The 19191-nt window shown below is 47.2% G+C and overlaps 1 protein-coding gene and 1 non-coding gene across 12 annotated transcripts; one reads left to right on the plus strand and one right to left on the minus strand.

Annotated features, from left to right (window-relative positions):
- The first annotated feature begins 243 nt into the window (after positions 1–243).
- prom1b (prominin 1 b) lies at positions 244–18559 on the plus strand. 11 transcript variants are annotated; one of them, XM_078793722.1, is made up of 27 exons: positions 247–703; positions 6377–6438; positions 6528–6554; positions 6633–6838; positions 7671–7791; positions 7895–7958; positions 8047–8136; positions 8531–8554; positions 8721–8938; positions 9016–9090; positions 9444–9507; positions 9668–9676; positions 9780–9939; positions 10000–10152; positions 10534–10657; positions 11214–11317; positions 11451–11535; positions 11635–11781; positions 12074–12145; positions 12301–12393; positions 13392–13409; positions 13528–13581; positions 13662–13742; positions 14849–14917; positions 15007–15096; positions 15321–15436; positions 17708–18559. In XM_078793722.1, exons 1-27 carry the CDS (start codon positions 424–426, stop codon positions 17727–17729), a joined length of 2628 nt encoding a protein of 875 aa, XP_078649848.1. In that variant the 5' UTR covers positions 247–423; the 3' UTR covers positions 17730–18559. The 11 variants fall into 11 exon arrangements, with proteins under 11 accessions (XP_078649857.1, XP_078649858.1, XP_078649848.1 ...); XM_078793723.1 differs by having other exon boundaries at positions 13395–13409; XM_078793725.1 differs by lacking the exon at positions 13392–13409.
- On the minus strand, positions 16191–16263 carry trnak-cuu (transfer RNA lysine (anticodon CUU)). Its single transcript has one exon. It is a non-coding gene; the product is annotated as a tRNA-Lys (tRNA).
- Positions 18560–19191: the final 632 nt, after the last annotated feature.

The following is a 19191-nucleotide window of genomic DNA, read 5'->3' on the forward strand; positions in this document are numbered from 1 at the left end:
CAGGTCCCACACAATAGATGGATTCCTTCACGTAGCAGCCATCACATAAACCGAGTACACGCTCTTTCAATGTCACGTGATGGGCTTTTCTGACACGCTTTGTTTGTTTATTTCCGTAAACGTGTTTTTTCCCCACAGTTGCTAACTTTCTACGTTACGCTAGTCCCTTAAGCTCCTCCTGTCCGTCATAAAGGATTAGCTCTCACCGCGGCGGGTGAGTGACGGGCGGCCACATCCTCTTCGTCCGAGCCGCCAGACGCGTGCCGTCCCCGGGGAAGATGCGCCTCAAGAGTCCCACCGGATCGGAGTGGAGTTGAGGAGAATCCACGGGTGGAAAGTTACACGAGTTGTCGGACGGAGCGGACAGGTGCCTTCTCTACCTTCCTCGCCGCCCTCACCCCCCACCCTCACCCCCACCGAGCCATGCTGTGGACGCGGTGGGTTCTGCTGCTGCTCTGCTGGGGGGCCGCCGGCGGCCAGCGTCCGCAGCGGCAGTCCGAGGAGGGCGCCTCGTCCCCGGGTGCCGAGCGAGCGGACTCCCGCAGGCAGCGATCGCCGCCCCCGGTGGAGCCGCTGGATTTCGGCTTCGTCCCCGCGGCCGTGTACGATACGCACGCGTACTACGAAGCGGGGGCCATCGGGATCCTCTTCCACATGGTCCACGCCTTCCTTTACGCTGTTCAGCCCAACTTCTTCCCAAAAGGTCAGTTTTTCTCTTCCCTTCCTTTTCTTACCTGCTGCCATCTTCCGTGATCGATAATGCCCACTAATCACCTGGTTACGTCCACCCGCACACGCACGCGGTGGAAACGTGCCTGGTGGAGGACAATGCTCACTTTATTCATATTTCAATAACAATCGCTATTATGGTTATGGTTATGCTCTGTAATCCAATCCCAAAATACCGAAGAGTACTCAACAGCGCCCCTGCTGGTTAGAGTCCAGAACTGCACTCGCAGGTTGACTCCTGGCTGGCTGGATCAAAATCTAAATTGAAATCCAAATGAAACTGAAGAAGAAGTAGAATCAAGTCAGTCAGAATCAGCTTCTCATCAGGAAAAAGAACCTCATTTAGTAGCACACAGTTGAAATTGGAGCAAAAAGATCCATTTATTGTTGGAATTGTGGACAATTAGGTTGGAAAATGAAATTGAGGAAAACCTTGTCCAAAGTCCAAACATCAAAGGAAGAAAGTTTACGAGAAGAAAGCTGAAATATTAGGAAAAAACGTCCTTAATGGGGAAAAGCAGATGTCATTTTTTGGGAATAAAGTCCAAATATTAGGAGACAAACATTGGAATTCCCACCGGAAAAAGTATCCCAATTTTACCAGAATACTTTTATCATTTCTGATATGAGGAATAAAAATCATTTTAGTAGTTGAAATAGTAAAAAACATAAAGTACATGTTATTTACATGTGTTATTTATGTCGTAAAAGTTGTCATGTTGGGAAATGAAATTGTGGAAAAAGTTGTAGTGTGATGGGAATAACGTCCAAATATTCTGGGAATAAATCCATAGTCTCATGGGAAGAACATGGAAAAGAAGAAAGCTGAACTCGGTGGAGGAAAACCAGCCGAAATGGGAAAGACCGAGGGAAAGGTTGGAGTGGGATGGGAATAGGGGAATATGGGAATAAAGTCCTACTATGAAGATAAAGCCCCCCCCAACGACAAAGAGCGTGGGTGGACTCCAGAGCGCCTCTGCTGGCCGGATGCTGGCACCGCACGCTTGCGTCGGCTCGTGGGCGGAGCGCCGCCGCTGTGACCTCTGTGCCGATGACCTCTTACCCGACCGAGCAGCAAAGTCCAAAAGCCCCCTGAACCTGTCGACGTGGCCTTCCTCTCCGCTCATCATCCCCCGTGGCCAATTCACACGCCGTCTGATTTTTATGATGGCGGCCTAGCGTGTCCCGGTTCATGTCAGGAAGGACACAGGAAAAATTCATGCATTCATCAACGTCTTCCTCTTTTTATTGGGAAAATGCGGTGAGATTTCCTCTCAAATGGACTTTGGACGCGTTCCTCCAGGAAGTGGATTCATCTTTGTAAACACGACAGGCAGACAGGACAGCAAACACTCGCTAGAAGTGGCCGCCAGGTACCAAGGTCATCGATACGCGGCAAACCGCCACCATACTTCATGGACAAACAACACCCCCCCACCCCCACCCCCATTCAACCAGTGTCAAAATATGAATATGAAACCAAAGTGTAGAAGAACATGAAGGAACCCATAAGGTGTGGCCTCCTTATGGGCGGAAGGAGCGACGGGAAGGAGGCCTGATTGAAAACACAGCATGGTATCCACCATGGTATCCCCCCATGGTATCCACCATGATATCCACCATGGTATCCATCATGGTATCCACCATGGTATCAACATTATATCCACCATGGTATCAACATTATATCTACCATGGTATCCATCATGGTATCCACCATGGTATCCACCATGGTATCCACCATGATATCCACCATGGTATCCATCATGGTATCCACCATGGTATCCACCATGGTATCAACGTTATATCCATCATGGTATCCATCATGGTATCCATCATGGTATCCATCATGGTATCCACCATGGTATCCCCCCATGATATCCACCATGGTATCCACCATGGTATCCATCATGGTATCCACCATGGTATCAACATTATATCCACCATGGTATCCACCATGGTATCAACATTATATCTACCATGGTATCCATCATGGTATCCACCATGGTATCCCCCCATGGTATCCACCATGGTATCCACCATGATATCCACCATGGTATCCACCATGGTATCCATCATGGTATCCATCATGGTATCCACCATGGTATCAACGTTATATCCATCATGGTATCCACCATGGTATCCACCATGGTATCCATCATGGTATCATCATGGTATCCACCATGGTATCCACCATGGTATCCATCATGGTATCCACCATGGTATCCATCATGGTATCCACCATGGTATCTACCATGGTATCCACCATGGTATCCATCATGGTATCCACCATGGTATCCCCCATGGTATCCATCATGGTATCCACCATGGTATCCACTAGCATGAGGGATAACACCTGAGTTGGCACGGTGATGAAAGTAGTCATTTTGGAAAGTTGGGTCATGTGACAGGTGTAACGGTACAGCTGCTGCCTTTCTAGGCCGGAGGCTGCTGGTTCCATGCCGGCCGCGGGTATTTTCCCAAAATGATTTTGCCCCCCAAATAACGGCCTGAACAGATCGAATTCCATCTGGAGGAGGAAAACCTTCTTGGCGTGGGGGCGGGGCCCGGTGAGCGGGCACACGTAGGGGATCTTGTGACGGCCCATCGGCAGCCGTCAATACTCGTATTGGGCCAGGCGGCAGGAGAAGCGTGTTTGTGAAGGAGCGGTCACGTTGGCAGAATCGGATCGGAGGGTTTTAAGTTTGCTGCCATTTTGGTGTGCGGGGGCTCGGGCGGGGCCGGGTAACCAATTAGCAGGTCAGCGATTAGAGGAGGCTTTCTCTGTCACCTGCATCACCGCCTAAGACCTTAATCCGCAGAACATATGCTCCCTGCAGGGGCGTGGGGGCGGGGGGCGTGGGGGGGCTCCAACTTGTTGACGTTCCCTGTTGGGGGGGGGGCATTTTTATGAGCATAAACTAATATGAGAATAATTTATTTTAGTAACACATTGTTGAAAGTGGAACAAACCATTATAGGTGTTTAAAAAGTACATGAATATAAAAGGGATTTTAATAAAAGTGTAAAAAAAATCACTTTAAATATTTAAAAATAAAACAACAAATGAATATAAAAATAAAAATGATTGAAATAAAAATAGAAACAAATATACACAAAAGAAATAAAAGAAATCATGAATGAATGTTTCAAAATGTTTTAAATAAATAAATAGATTATTAAAAATAAAAATGACTAAATTAAATCATAAAAAAATAAATACAAATAAATAAATGTGTAAAAAATTTAAAAAAGCCCTCAAGACATGAAATAACACCCCTATAATCATTTTTATAGTCCTATTACCCAATATGGTAAACACAATAAGAGAAAACAAGACATAGAAAAGCTGTTTACCACTTTTTAAATACACTGTGTAACATGATTAGAGCTCTCTAGACATGAAATAACACCCCTATAGTCACCTTTATACTCCTATTACCCAACATAGTAAACATAAGAGAAAATAAGACATAGAAAAGCTGTTTACCACCTTCTAAATACACTGTGTAACATGATTAGAGCCCTCTAGACATGAAATAACATCCCTATAGTCACTTTTAAACCACACTGCTCAGCTGTAATGCACAGGCTACGGGATCGCTGCAGGGACACGAGATGACCACGGCTTTAACCATTAGCGAGCTAGCGAGTTACCTAGTTAGCCTCCAATGTATTTACTTTATTCTAAACTTAAGGAAGGTTCCAAACGGAGTTTGCCAGCTAACCACATCCACACCGAATGAGAGAACTTGTTTTCACTCACTCGTGTCGGACAAAGGTTTGTTTGGCTACGTTAGCACTAGCTTCCACAGCCAACCAGGCCTCAAAGTGTCGTAGCTAAGATGGCGTCTGCGGGATGAGACGGACGTATCCGCCGTCCGCAATCACGCTTTTCCTCCCCCCCCCCACACCCCCAAATGCTGCTTTTTCTTTGGTTGTCACCTAAACAGGAAGCGGACATGATGATTTATTTGCTGTTACCACCAAATATCACATGGAGATATGTGTTGATGGCAGCCATAATGGAAGGTTAGCATGTTAGCATGTTAGCATGTTGTGTTTTGGGCTGTTTAGCTGTGTGAGGCGTCTTATCCCTCTGCTAACACACAGGCTAGATTAGGGGATTAGCAAGGGTGGGGCTGCTGCTAACCTGCTGCTACTGCTACTTGTGCAGATGGCACACACACACACACGCACACACACACACGCACGCACACACACACACGCACACACACACACACACACGTTTGTGCAAACACAAGTTGTACAGAAAGTGGGTCAGTGTTGTCTTTACTTGTCTGTTTGATTTAGTGTTTGTGTTGTCAACAAGGCGGACATCTTGAGTCATCAGTGCTTAGATGCCTGGTACTCTCTGCAGTTGAGTAACGTCTCTGTGAGCAGGCAGACTAGTGTATTATTCTTAATATAGTCTTCAATTGTTATGAAATGATTTATCACATCCTAATATTAAAAGAATAAAGTCCTCACTTGGATGAATAAAGTTGTTTGTTTACAAGAAAAAAGTTTACAAAAGTCACAAAAATAAAGTTGCAAATTTATGAGCAAAAAGTCATAAATGTACAAGAATAAAGTCGCCCATTTCTGACAATGATGTCATAAATTTATAGGACAAAAGTCAGCCATTTATGAGAATAAAGTCGCCCATTTCTGACAATGATGTCATGAATTTATAGGACAAAAGTCAGCCATTTATGAGAATAAAGTCGCCCATTTTTGAGAATAAAGTGGTCCATTTACAGGAAGTAACCAATGTACCACGTGGATGTGATCTAGTGAGGAATTCCAGTCCTGCTTCATTCTGCCGCTTCCTTCTCCATCCCTCACCTTCCCTTCACTCCTCCTTTCCTTTTGCCCCCCCCCCCCCCCCCCCCACTGGGTCACTCAGCTAAGCTGTCTAAGCTTAGCTGCCTTCCGTGGCTAATGCTAACTAAGAAGCCGTGCCCCCCCCCCCCCAGGTGGACTTGAATGATCTGCCTTAGCCCCTAGTCCATAAACGTGTCTATTTTTAAAACATAGCTCAGTCCTCCCCATCCAACCCCCCCAGCTAGCTAGCTTCACGCTAACGTTCTGGCCCAATCTGGAATGAATGATTGATTCATATCATATTTAAGAACATTGGAGAACATTGGACTAAAAGAAGTCACATGGAAATATAAGGCCTTCACAAGACGCATTCAAAGACCTTGTGAAATGTAGTTTTCTACACTGGCCACTAGGTGTCAGTACTGTTAAAGTAATGTTGGTCGAGATACACAAGCACCAGACTCAGGCTAACACAGGCTACCCACACCAAGCTAACACTCAACTCTGACCCTCCGACATCACTTCCTGTCACATGTACAGCAGCACACACATGTACAATTCGTATTTATGCCCTGTATTGTGGTAGTACGTGTACTACATTGGCTCATAGGAGAGTACAGGTGACCATGGGCGGACATTTTAAGTCTGGAAGGCCCTAATCATGTTAAAAGGTGTTTACAAGGTCCTAAACGGGTTTCCGATGTCGTATACGTATCATTTATTACCGGATTACGATGAATAGTAATCAGCCTCTACCGGATGTGACGGGGCGGGGCACTGCCCCACCGGTCTCTAACGTGCCATGAACTTTTCTTTCTTGCAGATCTGATTGTTCAAGTCATTCAGCAAAACATGGGAGGGATTAAAGTAGAAGAATGGAAAAAGGTAATGACATCATGGTTATGTTTATGGAATAATATTCCATTGTGTGTGTTCACGTGTGTGTGTGTGTGTGTGTGTGTGTGTGTACGCAGCCAGAGAACGTGGTCCTCCTGCTCCAGGTAAGCCCTTCACCTCGCCTGGCTTCTCTAAGTACGGATAGGATGATTGATGGATGTTGTCGCCCGCCTCCTGCTCAGTGGGTGTACTACGAGGCCGGGTTCCTGGTGTGCGCGGCCATCGGCATCATCTTCGTGGTCCTCGTGCCCGTGTTTGGCATGTTCTTCTGCGTGTGTCGGTGCTGCGAGAACTGCGGCGGCGAGATGCACCAGAGGCAGAGGAAGAACGCTGACTGCCAGCGAGGTTTCTTCACTGCCTCGCTCCTCGCCACCACCATCTTCATCACGTGAGGACCGTCTTTGGATGGCTTGGTGTTCTTTGCATAGGCCGTTTGTTGCTAGGCAGAATTCATGGGGCTCAGTCATAACTGCCCCGCCACTGTTGCTAGGCAGAATTCATGGGGCTCAGTCATAACTGCCCTGCCACTGTTGCTAGGCAGATTTAACGGGGCTCTGTCATAACTGCCCCGCCACTGTTGCTAGGCAGAATTCATGGGGCTCAGTCATAACTGCCCTGCCACTGTTGCTAGGCAGATTTAACGGGGCTCTGTCATAACTGCCCTGCCACTGTTGCTAGGCAGATTTCACGGGGCTCAGTCATAACTGCCCCGCCACTGTTGCTAGGCAGATTTCACGGGGCTCAGTCATAACTGCCCCGCCACTGTTGCTAGGCAGATTTCACGGGGCTCAGTCATAACTGCCCTGCCACTGTTGCTAGGCAGAATTCATGGGGCTCAGTCATAACTGCCCCGCCACTGTTGCTAGGCAGATTTCACGGGGCTCAGTCATAACTGCCCCGCCACTGTTGCTAGGCAGAATTCATGGGGCTCAGTCATAACTGCCCCGCCACTGTTGCTAGGCAGATTTCACGGGGCTCAGTCATAACTGCCCTGCCACTGTTGCTAGGCAGAATTCATGGGGCTCAGTCATAACTGCCCCGCCACTGTTGCTAGGCAGATTTCACGGGGCTCAGTCATAACTGCCCTGCCACTTATTGTCAGGCAAAGCGTTAAGCTTGAAAGTGAATGTTGAAGTTCTGCTGCCCTCTGTTGGCGATGGAGGGTCCAGCAACCCCAGTCGGGTCTAAATCAACCCCCCCGTGTGGTTTTTGTGTGCCAGCGTGGGGGTCCTGGTCGCCTACGCGGCCAACCACAACATCAGCTCCCACATCAAGAGCACCCGGCGCTTCATCAACACCAACATGAGGGACCTGAAGATGTTTGCCAACAACACGCCTGCGGTATGCCGCCCCCCCCATCACCGGAATGTACACCCCCCCCCAAAAATATCATTTCCGACACTAAAGGAGGAAAACGCCGACTCATTTCCTGGCTTCTTTGCAGCAAATCGAATACCTGACAGGACAGTACACCACGGCCAAGAACAAAGTCCTGTCTGAGCTGGACAGTAAGTGTTCATCTGGAACTTCCTGTTTCCTTTTCCGTGTTCCCATCATCATCATCATCAACGTTCTTTTCCGTCTTCACCCTGTCAGACATTGGACCCTTGCTGGGGGGGAGGATTCACAGCCAGTTGGAGAAGGAGGTGGTCCCCTCCCTGGACAGCGCCCTGCGAATGGCAGGAGGTAACACGCACACTCCATAACTTTTACACGTCCCATTTGATCCAACGTTGGTATGACGATATTTGATATGACGACATTTGATATGACGACATTTGATATGACATAATCCACCCCAACGGGTTAGCATCTGTAGCATCTGATACCGGATGATTTGGTTAAAGCAACATCATACGATCCAATGCTCCATGATGAAGGACGCCGCCTGGAGCCTGTGCCCCAATACGGCGCACCCTGCTGGGCCACAGCAGGTGGCTCCTGCCCCTGTCTGCCCTGGTCCTCCTGACCAAAGATCTGTCGTTGCGGGTCCGATACGGTTCACGCATGTAGATTCAACATGGCTTCCATAACGCTCATTTTCCTCTTTTTTCTTCACCTCACGTTCTTCTCCTCTCAGCTAAAGTTGAGAATGCGGTCAAAGGTAAATGAGATGTGTTGTGGATTGGCTGTTTCCCGTGTGGCGTTCCGTGGAATGGCTGTGATTGTGGTGCTCCTTCTGTGGCTGAGATGTTGCCATCAAGCTTCCTCTTGGCTTTCCCGGCTTGAAATGGAATATTTCTTGGAAATGTGTGTCCCCGTGCGTGCAGCCATGCGGGAGACCAAGGAGGCCCTGGAGAGCGTCAGCTCCTCGCTGCAGGTCCTTCAGGAGGGCACGGAGAAGCTGAAGGACAGCCTGGCCGGAGAGCGGGCGTCGCTGTCCAACACCTTGTCCGACCCGGCCTGCACCAACGGCGCCGTGTCGCCCAGCTGCAACGCCATCCGCTCCACGCTCTTCCAGCTGGGGATCAACGCCGACTTCGCCAAGGTTCCGAGGAGCCGCGCGCACACACGCACACGTGGGGGGGGCGTTCAACAGCGTTGATGTTTGTTGTGTTTTTCCAGCTCCCGGACGTCGGCCACGCCTTGGCGAATGTCCAAACTGTCCTGAAGACCGACCTCAGCAACGTGGTCCAAAAGGTCAGCTGACCCCAACACAAACACTTGGCGTGGGACGTTCAAAGACAAACCGATGGTTGGAGTTCCATGGTTGGCTCCTCCTGTCAACCACGGACCCGCCCTTGTGTGTAGCTGCTCTACAGGAGCCCCCAATGGCCCCCAGAGGCCCCCACCAAGTCCTAAGAAACGCCCTTATATGGTTCCTTGGATGAACCAAAAAGGCTGAGGGGTCTGACGCTTGGACAGGAAGTTCGGCCTAAGCTTCTTGTTGAATGTGAACTCTAACAAAGTCCTAGAACACAATCATCAGTGTGCCTTGAAAAATCAGTCCAAGTCATGGCTGCTAACCTGCTTTTCCTTCCTTCCATCCTCAGGGATACTCGTCCTTCAATGACACGCCAAGGCTGGTCAAAGAGCAGACCAGGAATATCCTATCAGGTACACGGACGCCTGTGTGTGTGCGTGTGCGTGTGCGTGTGCGTGTGCGTGTGCGTGTGCGTGTGCGTGTGCGTGTGCGTGTGTGTGTGTGTGTGTGTGTGGCCATCCTATGACATTCTCTTCTTCTCTCATCTTCATTTCCTTGGGAATGGAACCGCAGCACTACCCCGTACGTCTCCTTGCAGTCACATTCCCATCCTTCCTGTTCCCTTGGACGATGATGTGTGTGTGTGTGTGTGCGTGTGTGTGTGTGTGCGTGTGTGCGTCCGTAGGAGTCAAAGCCATGCTGGACAAGATCGGCGCGGACATCAACGGCTTCGCCAAGATGTTTCCGGTGGAAGCGTCGCTGGTCAACTTCACGGCTTTCCTGAACGACGGGCAGAAGAAGATGGAGTCTTATTACCCTCAGATGGACCAGATGGATTTCTACAGGTTGGCATTAGCGTGGACAAAAGTATTGGGACACGTCCGTGACGCCGCCGTGCGCCGCAGGTGGATCGGCTGCGTGGCGGTGCTCTGCATGGTGGTCCTCATCCTGGCCTTCAACATCCTGGGTCTGCTCTGCGGCGCCTGCGGCTACGACAAGGAGGCCACGCCCACCACCCGCGGCTGCCTGTCCAACACGGGAGGAAACCTGCTCATGGCGTAAGTCGCATCTCATGCATCACGATGTTGACGCGGTTGCCTGGCAACACACAGCAGCAGTGGAGACCAACAAATGGACTTTAATTCAGTTTGCTGAAACCGGGTTTAAAATTCAGTCCATAAAAAATATTATAGAAATATAGAAATTATTTACACTGAGTTTTTATAAAGTACATTTTATTCAACAAAAATCCAATTTCCCGATAATTTAATTATTTTTTTACATTTTTTTCTCTGATTGGATAAAAATACCCAAACTTCTCTCCACAGCCATGATGGAAGAAACGATATGATATTATTATTATTATTATTATTATTATTATGATAGTGTATATTATTCTATGACGATGATTGACACCATGTCCTCCATGTGTCCTCCAGCGGGGTGGGCTTCTCCTTCATCTTCTCCTGGGTGCTGATGGCCATCGTGACCACGCTCTTTGTTGTCGGGGGCAACCTGGAGAAGCTGATGTGTGAGCCGTTGGCCAATAGGCAGCTCTTCAAGGTACTTGGAAGTAAACCTCAGCTTTCCTTTCCGTACCATCTGTACAGTACAGTAGTATCTGTATAGTGTAGTAGTATTGTACAGTATGGTATAGTAGTATCTATACTGTACAGTATGGTAGTATCTGTACAGTACAGTAGAGTAGTATCTGTACAGGACAGTAGAGTAGTATCTGTACAGTACAGTAGAGTAGTATCTGTACAGTACAGTAGAGTAGTATCTGTACAGGACAGTATAGTATGGTAGTATCTGTGCAGTAGAGTAGAGTAGTATCTGTACAGTACGTAGAGTAGTATCTGTACAGGACAGTATAGTAGTATCTGTACAGTACAGTAGAGTAGTATCTGTACAGGACAGTATAGTATGGTAGTATCTGTGCAGTAGAGTAGTATCTGTACAGTACGTAGAGTAGTATCTGTACAGTAGTACAGTAGAGTAGTATCTGTACAGTAGTACAGTAGAGTAGTATCTGTGCAGCCTGGGTGAAAGTCAGCCGTGCGGGTTTTCCCGTATGCCATCCCGGTAGATGCCGACGTGGGCTTCCTTGTGTGTTTAGATCATCGACACGCCATTCCTGGTCCATCCGGCCAAGAAGAACTTCCTTCCTGGGATGCTGTTCCAGAACCCAAACATTGACCTGACCCTGGGAAGCATGTACAGGTGAAGTACTATCATCTAGACGTGCTGGAGATCACACGCCTTTGGGGGAATATGGCCGTCAGTCTGTGTGTGTGTGTGTGTGTGTGTGCGTGTGCATGTGTGTGCATGTGTGTGCGTGTGTGTGCGTGTGCAGGGAGTGCTACGAGAACAACGGCCTGTACCACGCCCTGCAGCTGGAGACCATGTTCAACGTGAACTCCTTCCTCAACAGAACTGTGGCAAGTCCAGTGTGACTGGTAGACGTGTCCACATGATACGTGTAGTACCATGAAGTATTTGTACATAGATATATAGTACTGTATGTGCTCTTCAACCAGTACAACAAGGATGTGGCCAAAGTGCTGGAGGGCGTGCAGGTGGACCTGCAGGACATCACGCTGCTGGAGCAGGCGGGCAGAGACAACCTCATCAACTTTGCCAACTCTGGCATCGGACTCATCGACTACGATGCGTACTTGGCCGAGGTACCGTACGATGGTACCGTACGATGGTACCGTACGATGGTACCGTACGATGGTGCCGTACGATGGTGCCGTACGATGGTACCGTACGATGGTACCGTACGATGGTACCGTACGATGGTGCCGTACGATGGTACCGTACGATGGTACCGTGCGATGGTACCGTACGATGGTACCGTACGATGGTACCGGCGGGATGGCTAATGCTGATTAATCAGGATGAATTCATTTGATCACTGGGATTCATTGAAAACCCAAAAGAAGGAGGCCTTCAATGTCGTTTGTTTCCTTGTAGGTCAACAGGGGCGTCACACTGGTGGATCTTCTCACCTTCTCCACTGACTTGGAAGCTCAGGCCGACCAGCTGGTGAGTTCAAGCGCTCCGTTATTATCCTAAGACGCCGGGATGGGATGGGTGTCTGTTTGGGGACAAGGATGGAAAAGGAAGAGCACAGACCTACCTCTTTCCTTCTTGGAATGTGCTACAAACATCTTCTGTCGGTTCTTTGTTTGTTCTTGCAGCCCCGTGGAGCTCTGGAGAACGCCCTGAAAGGTCACGCCAGCAGCATCAGGCAGATTCACAGGGAACACGTCATCCCCATGGAGCAAGCCATGGTACGCCACAAACGCAGGCCCGCCACCGGGGCCACCGGGGCCACCGGGGCCACCGGGGCCACCGGGGCCACCGGGGCCTAGAAATGTTGACCCCAAGTGGACCATGACAAAGGGTCATCATAAGCCAACATCTAACGTCACTTAGCACCCCGAGTGGCAGGTTGCTCTTTTCCAGCAACAAAACCTACTAAATCCTATCGACTTCTACTACTACTACTACTATGTCTACTACTACATTAAGTATTTGTCCATTTGTTTAAAAACATTTTAGGATTGTAAACTTCTCTTTCTCCATGAAAGTGAAAATCAGCCAAATGATGCTAATGTCAGGAGAGCAGCAAGTGGCGGAAGGAATATAAGAACAAAAGAGCTGACGCTGGATGTATTGTATTCTATGCTAACATTAGCATGCCAACAATGCTAACATACTGACCATGCAACATCTATCGTGGTATAGCTAAGCATATGCAAATGTTAATATTTCTGAACATCTAAAATGCTACTATGCTAACATTAGCATGTGAACAATGCTAACATACCAAGCTTAGCATGCAACATTTAGCATGGTAGCACTAAGCATCTGCAAATGCTAATATTTCTGAACATCTTTAAAATGCTGCTATGCTAACATTAGCATGCGAACAATGCTAACATACTTACGTACTAAGTGTCTGCATATGTTAGTACGCAGTTAAAAAAGGCAATGATGCTAACATTAGCATGCGAACAATGCTAACATACCAAGATTAGCATGCAACATTTAGCATGGTAGCACTAAGCATCTGCAAATGTTAATATTTCTAAACTTGTCTATAATGCTACTATGCTAACATCAGCATGCTAACAATGCTAACAGACAGTCTGGGTACTGCATGTTAATACTTGTGGTATCACTGGACTGCATTACAGCATCTTAGTGTACCAATGAAGTCATGTGATTAGCCTGAAGGCCCCATGTTGACCCCCCTTTCCTTTCTTTCCTTGCTGTGTGGTGCCAGAAGTACGTGCGTGCCAGGGTAAGCGTCTGTGGCCAAGGTGCTGGTGGACGTGGGTGCTAGTGCTAGCGGTGTCGTGTTGACGTGTCGATACGTTAGACATGCGATGTTTGCTAACGGCGTTTGTCTTCCGGTGCAGAGCACCTTGAGCCAGAGCATCAAGCTGCTGCAACGAACCTCCAGTGACCTCCCGGTGAGAAAACAGCATCAGAACAACAACGGGAACTTGGTGGCCATTTTATTCCCACAATCAGGACCTCCTCCCTCCCTCAGGTCAAGGTCACCAACATCCTGAGCGCTATCGACGCGTCCGAGTACCTCATCACTCACAACGCCTCGCATGTGGTCAAGCTGGTACGGTACCTCCTGCAGGGAGTATACGTACATAATATAATATTTTTTCTACTGTATTGGGTAATAGGAGCGTAAAGGCGACTATAGGGGTGTTATTTCATGTCTGGAGGGCTCTAAGGTGGTAGACAGGTTCTTATTGTCTCTTCTTATGTCTACTATATTGGGTAATAGGAGCGTAAAGGCGACTATAGGGGTGTTATTTCATGCCTGCAGGGCTCTAAGGTGGTAGACAGGTTCTTATTGTCTCTTCTTATGTCTACTGTATTGGGTAATAGGAGCTTAGAAGGTGACTATAGGGGTGTTATTTCATGTCTGGAGGGCTCTAAGCTGGTAGACAGGATATTATTGTCTCTTCTTATGTCTACTATATTGGGTAATAGGAGCGTAAAGGCGACTATAGGGGTGTTATTTCATGCCTGGAGGGCTCTAAGGTGGTAGACAGGTTCTTATTGTCTCTTCTTATGTCTACTGTATTGGGTAATAGGAGCGTAAAGGCGACTATAGGGGTGTTATTTCATGTCTGGAGGGCTCTAAGGTGGTAGACAGGTTCTTATTGTCTCTTCTTATGTCTACTGTATTGGGTAATAGGAGCGTAAAGGCGACTATAGGGGTGTTATTTCATGTCTGGAGGGCTCTAAGGTGGTAGACAGGTTCTTATTGTCTCTTCTTATGTCTACTGTATTGGGTAATAGGAGCGTAAAGGCGACTATAGGGGTGTTATTTCATGCCTGGAGGGCTCTAAGGTGGTAGACAGGTTCTTATTGTCTCTTCTTATGTCTACTATATTGGGTAATAGGAGCGTAAAGGCGACTATAGGGGTGTTATTTCATGTCTGGAGGGCTCTAAGGTGGTAGACAGGTTCTTATTGTCTCTTCTTATGTCTACTATATTGGGTAATAGGAGCGTAAAGGCGACTATAGGGGTGTTATTTCATGCCTGGAGGGCTCTAAGGTGGTAGACAGGTTCTTATTGTCTCTTCTTATGCCTACTGTATTGGGTAATAGGAGCGTAAAGGCGACTATAGGGGTGTTATTTCATGTCTAGAGGGCTCTAAGGTGGTAGACAGGTTCTTATTGTCTCTTGTTATGCCTACTGTACACTTTCAGGAAACAAAAGGCTACGTTGAAAGCTTGGTGGGATACTTCAAGCAGTACACGGACTGGGTACACAACTCTGTGAGTACTGATCCCGACATTCCCAAGTATGGCCGCCACGAGCGTGCGTGTGGTACGTGTGCGTGGACATTGTGTGTGCTTGGTTGCAGCTGACAGCAGAGGTGGCCCAGTGTAAGCCCATCAGCAACATCGTGGACAGCATGGAGATCGTAGCGTGCAGTTTCATCGTGGACTCGGTGGTAAGAACCCAAAATACTCTCTTTTACTATTTGTAAATATAGTTTTATATTTCCATATATGTAATTATATATGTAAGTAGCTACTATGTAAGCAGCTAAGCCAGTAGCACCGTAGTCTGTGTCCAAATCCTAAGAATCATAAGTCTTTTGGAAGACGGCAGCCCCAAACACATGGAATGACATCCAGAGCATTTAGCGTGTGACCCGTTTTTTTCTTATTCTAGAACACGTTCTGGTTCGGTCTGGGAGCCTGCAGCATCCTCCTGATCCCCAGCATCATCTTCTCCATCAAACTGGCCAAATACTACAGGAGGATGGACACGGAGGACGTCTTTGAAGAGTGAGTTCTACCGTGTAATATTCCCACTTCCTGCCCAGCCTGGTGATAAGGTCCCATAAGGTCCCATACAAGAGCTGGAAGGACACGACTAGCGTCTTATATGCGGCAGGCTGCAGGGAATAGCTGCTAAAGGAGAGTGCAGCGGGGGGGCCGGGGGCCGCCACTTTCTTCAGGTGGTCCAGCAGACATTTGGATCGTCTTTTCACAATGGTAGCGCCAAACGGGGCCACTTATTCGTGTCAAAGCTGAGATGCATCTTTTTCTTGAAATATATACCTTTCTATAACATATAAAAATATATACTGTGTGTGTGTGTGGTGCTCCCTGGAGGACACCCCCGTATTGGACTACAATGACGTAGCTTGATCTAAAACCACAACAGAGTCGGAGCTTTGGTGCCTCAGTGAAAAGCAACATTAGCGACATCTGGTGGAAGAAAGACGTCAATGCAATCCGTCGCTACAATGAATGAAAGTCAGGTCGCCATTAAAAACACACCAACAAACTCTCCAATGTTTGATTCCAAGCCGACATCGTTCACTTTGCCTGCTGGTTAGTCGGAGCCAAAATAAGCAGCCAATGACAGCCGCCGGTCCCTTCCTACCGCCAATGCGTGCTGTGACGTATCAAATCACGTGGCATTTACCGCGCTACGCAAGCTCCGAAGCTAGTCAGTCCGCTTCAGACGAAATAAAAGTAAGAAGGAAATACATTTTAGTGAAACTAAACAAATGGAAGCCCCCCAAAAATGGCACGCCCAACGTGGGGCTCGAACCCACGACCCTGAGATTAAGAGTCTCATGCTCTACCGACTGAGCTAGCCGGGCGCGTGGAAGATGGAGACGCTACATGGAATAAGTTCTTCAGTCCAGCAGCATCGTGAGAAGCAGCATTCTTTTCAGGTCAACCATGAGTGGAGAAGGCCATCTATGCCACCACCTTCCTCCCACAGACAAGCTTGTGGACCATGGACCATTAACCAGTGGAGCCCCGTGGCGTACGTGTCATCCAGCTCTTCTATTGGACCTCCTGATCTGCTGCCTCTTTGTCTAATTCAACTGAATCCAGCCGTCTTCTCGTTCCTCTTCTTTCTTCTGCAACATTTCCATCTCCCACGCATGTTGGTCCTGCAGCTCCACTTACCCCTGGCTTGTTGCACTTTGACCTCTTGTCTCTTTGGCGTGTCGTGTCCAAACCTTTTGCATCTTCACGCTCATCTTTGGACCCCACCTCCTGCACCCATGTCCTTCTTTCCATCATCTCCTGGCCTTCAGGTTCTGGTGGTGCAGCAGGAATCCCGTCATTCCCGACGAAAGTCGGTGACATTTTGGAGGATGACACCCTGCCCCCGTTCCCCTGAGGCTCAGCCCCTCCTTCAAGGGGTGTCGCAAATAAAACCCTTTGCAATAAAAGACGTGCTGTTTTTATGTGAGGGGCTTTGAACGCATCGTCATCAGACGAATAGGCCAGCATCCTTTCTCATCTTCATCTTCATCCATCTTCATCCATCTTCATCCATCCTCATCCATCCTCATCCATCTTCATCCATCCTCATCCATCCTCATCCATCCTCCACCGCCGCTCTCAGATGTGACGACGCCCCAAGGAGGATGGACCAGGTCTTCCCAGACCTCCGGACCTCTACCTGCGTCTTCCCGGACATTCCTTCATCTGTGGCGGACAGCCTGGAGCGCCATTAATTCCTGACAAAAACGTCCTCCATTCCCGAGATAAAAAGTCCAACATAAAAGTCATCAATCACCAGAAGAAAGACAGAAATTCAGGAGAAGGCCAGAACTTTATGGAATATGTTATGGAATATATATAATATATGATATATGATATATGATATATGATATATAATATATGATATATAATATATAATATATGATATATGATATATGATATATAATATATGATATATAATATATAATATATGATATATGATATATGATATATAATATATGATATATAATATATGATATATGATATATGATATATGATATATGATATATGATATATAATATATGATATATAATATATGATATATGATATATATATCTCCATCAACATTTCCCAGAATAAAAGTCCAACATTTCTGATAATAAATCAGGAAATGAAAGAATGTGAGACTTTCCAGAGTAAAAGTCTTGTCGTGGTAAACGGAATGATGGAATAAAAGTACGGACGTTCACGTGACGTTTGGGTGAAGGTGGAGGTTTCCAAGAGTGTTCATGAGATGTTTCCTTGTCCTCGTCCTTGTCTCCGCAGCGGACATGACAACTGGAACTGAAGGCCCGCCCCTTCCTGACTCGGCCTCTCCATTTCCTGCATCCTTCCGCCATTCCTCTTCACGTCTCCGTGGAACGCTTCTGCTACCAAAAGGGAAGAAAGTCCGCAACAACGTGGAGCTGTGGAGTTGTCAACGCAGCCCCATCCATCAAACCATCATCATCATCATCATCATCACTTCCATCACATGGACTACACGTCACTGCATCCATGTACATTTGGGACGTGTTACTTCTTGGAGATAGAATACGTGTCTTTGCTGTGAGAGCATCTTTTGGGCTCAGTGGAGGACCAACTTAGCTTCTAGAAGATTAGCTTGGGGAGCCCAGACTTTGGTCTGCCAATGTGGAACAATCTTTCTTTTTTTATCTTGCTGTCAGATATACCATTCAAAGAATATCAAAGTCCACTTTAGCTTAGCTTAGCTTAGCATAACTTAGTTTAGCTTGGCCTAGATTAGCTTAGCACCAAGGACGTGATCATAAGATGATCACATCATGTTGGGTTTGCCGTTGATTGGGACAAAGACAGAAAGAAACAACTGGAATGTGACGTCATTCCAACGTTCTTCCATCCATCCATCCATCCATCCATCCATCATCCCATCCATCCACCATCCATCCATCTATCCATCATCCCATTCATCCATCCATCCATCCATCCATCAACCATCCACCCATTCATCCACCCACCCAACCATGCATCCATCTACCCATCCATCCATCAACCATCCATCCACCCACCCATCCATCCATCAACCATCCATCCATCAACCATCCATCCATCAACCATCCACCCACCCATCCATCCATCAACCATCCATCCACCCACCCATCCATCCATCAACCATCCATCCATCCATCCATCCATCCATCCATCCACCTGTCTGTTCATCCATCCATCCATTTTCTGCACCGCTTATCCCCACCGGTGTTGCGTTTATGCTGGAGCCTATCCCAACATGATGAGGAAAAACAATGTCCTGTGTGAAAACATATTTTGTTAAAAGTTGTAATATGAGAAAGAAAAGAACGTTTTTACAAAATGAATGTGGTAGAAAAGAGAAAAGTTAGAATATGAATTGAATATGAATTTCCATTTTCCAAGAAAAAGTGGTAAACGAACAAGAAGAAGAAAAATAAATCCGGTACTTCCTCTGCCCGATTCCAAAGCTCATACAGGAAGTTTACAACATTATTTTCATATGTTTTTATTAGCACAATAAATATGTAAATGTATGAGAAAGAAGGTCATATTAGCTTTGCCAAAGGTCATCGTGTTACATTTTATTCTTCTTCTTTTCCAGAAAAAAACTCATCATACCGCGTGAATAAAGTCTCATATTTAGGAGAATAAAGTCCTTCATTTACACGAAGACGAGTTGGGAATTTACCAGAAAAACCAATGTTGTGGTCTGGTCTGGTCTGGTGACCATACCATCATGAAGACACAGTGACACACAT

The sequence above is a fragment of the Doryrhamphus excisus genome, linkage group LG9 (genome assembly GCF_037039965.1).
Source record: "Doryrhamphus excisus strain RoL-2023G ecotype Guam linkage group LG9, RoL_Dexc_Guam_v1.1, whole genome shotgun sequence".
Lineage (NCBI taxonomy): Eukaryota > Metazoa > Chordata > Actinopteri > Syngnathiformes > Syngnathidae > Doryrhamphus > Doryrhamphus excisus.

What these genes read in the sequence shown, in the direction of transcription:
- prom1b (XM_078793722.1), top strand. Translation starts at nt 424, where the DNA reads ATGCTGTGGACGCGGTGGGTTCTGCTGCTGCTCTGCTGGGGGGCCGCC. An exon ending in TCAGCAACGTGGTCCAAAAG is followed by an intron (nt 9,091 to 9,443) that starts GTCAGCTGACCC and finishes TTCCATCCTCAG; the next exon opens with GGATACTCGTCCTTCAATGA. An exon ending in CCAATAGGCAGCTCTTCAAG is followed by an intron (nt 10,658 to 11,213) that starts GTACTTGGAAGT and finishes TTGTGTGTTTAG; the next exon opens with ATCATCGACACGCCATTCCT.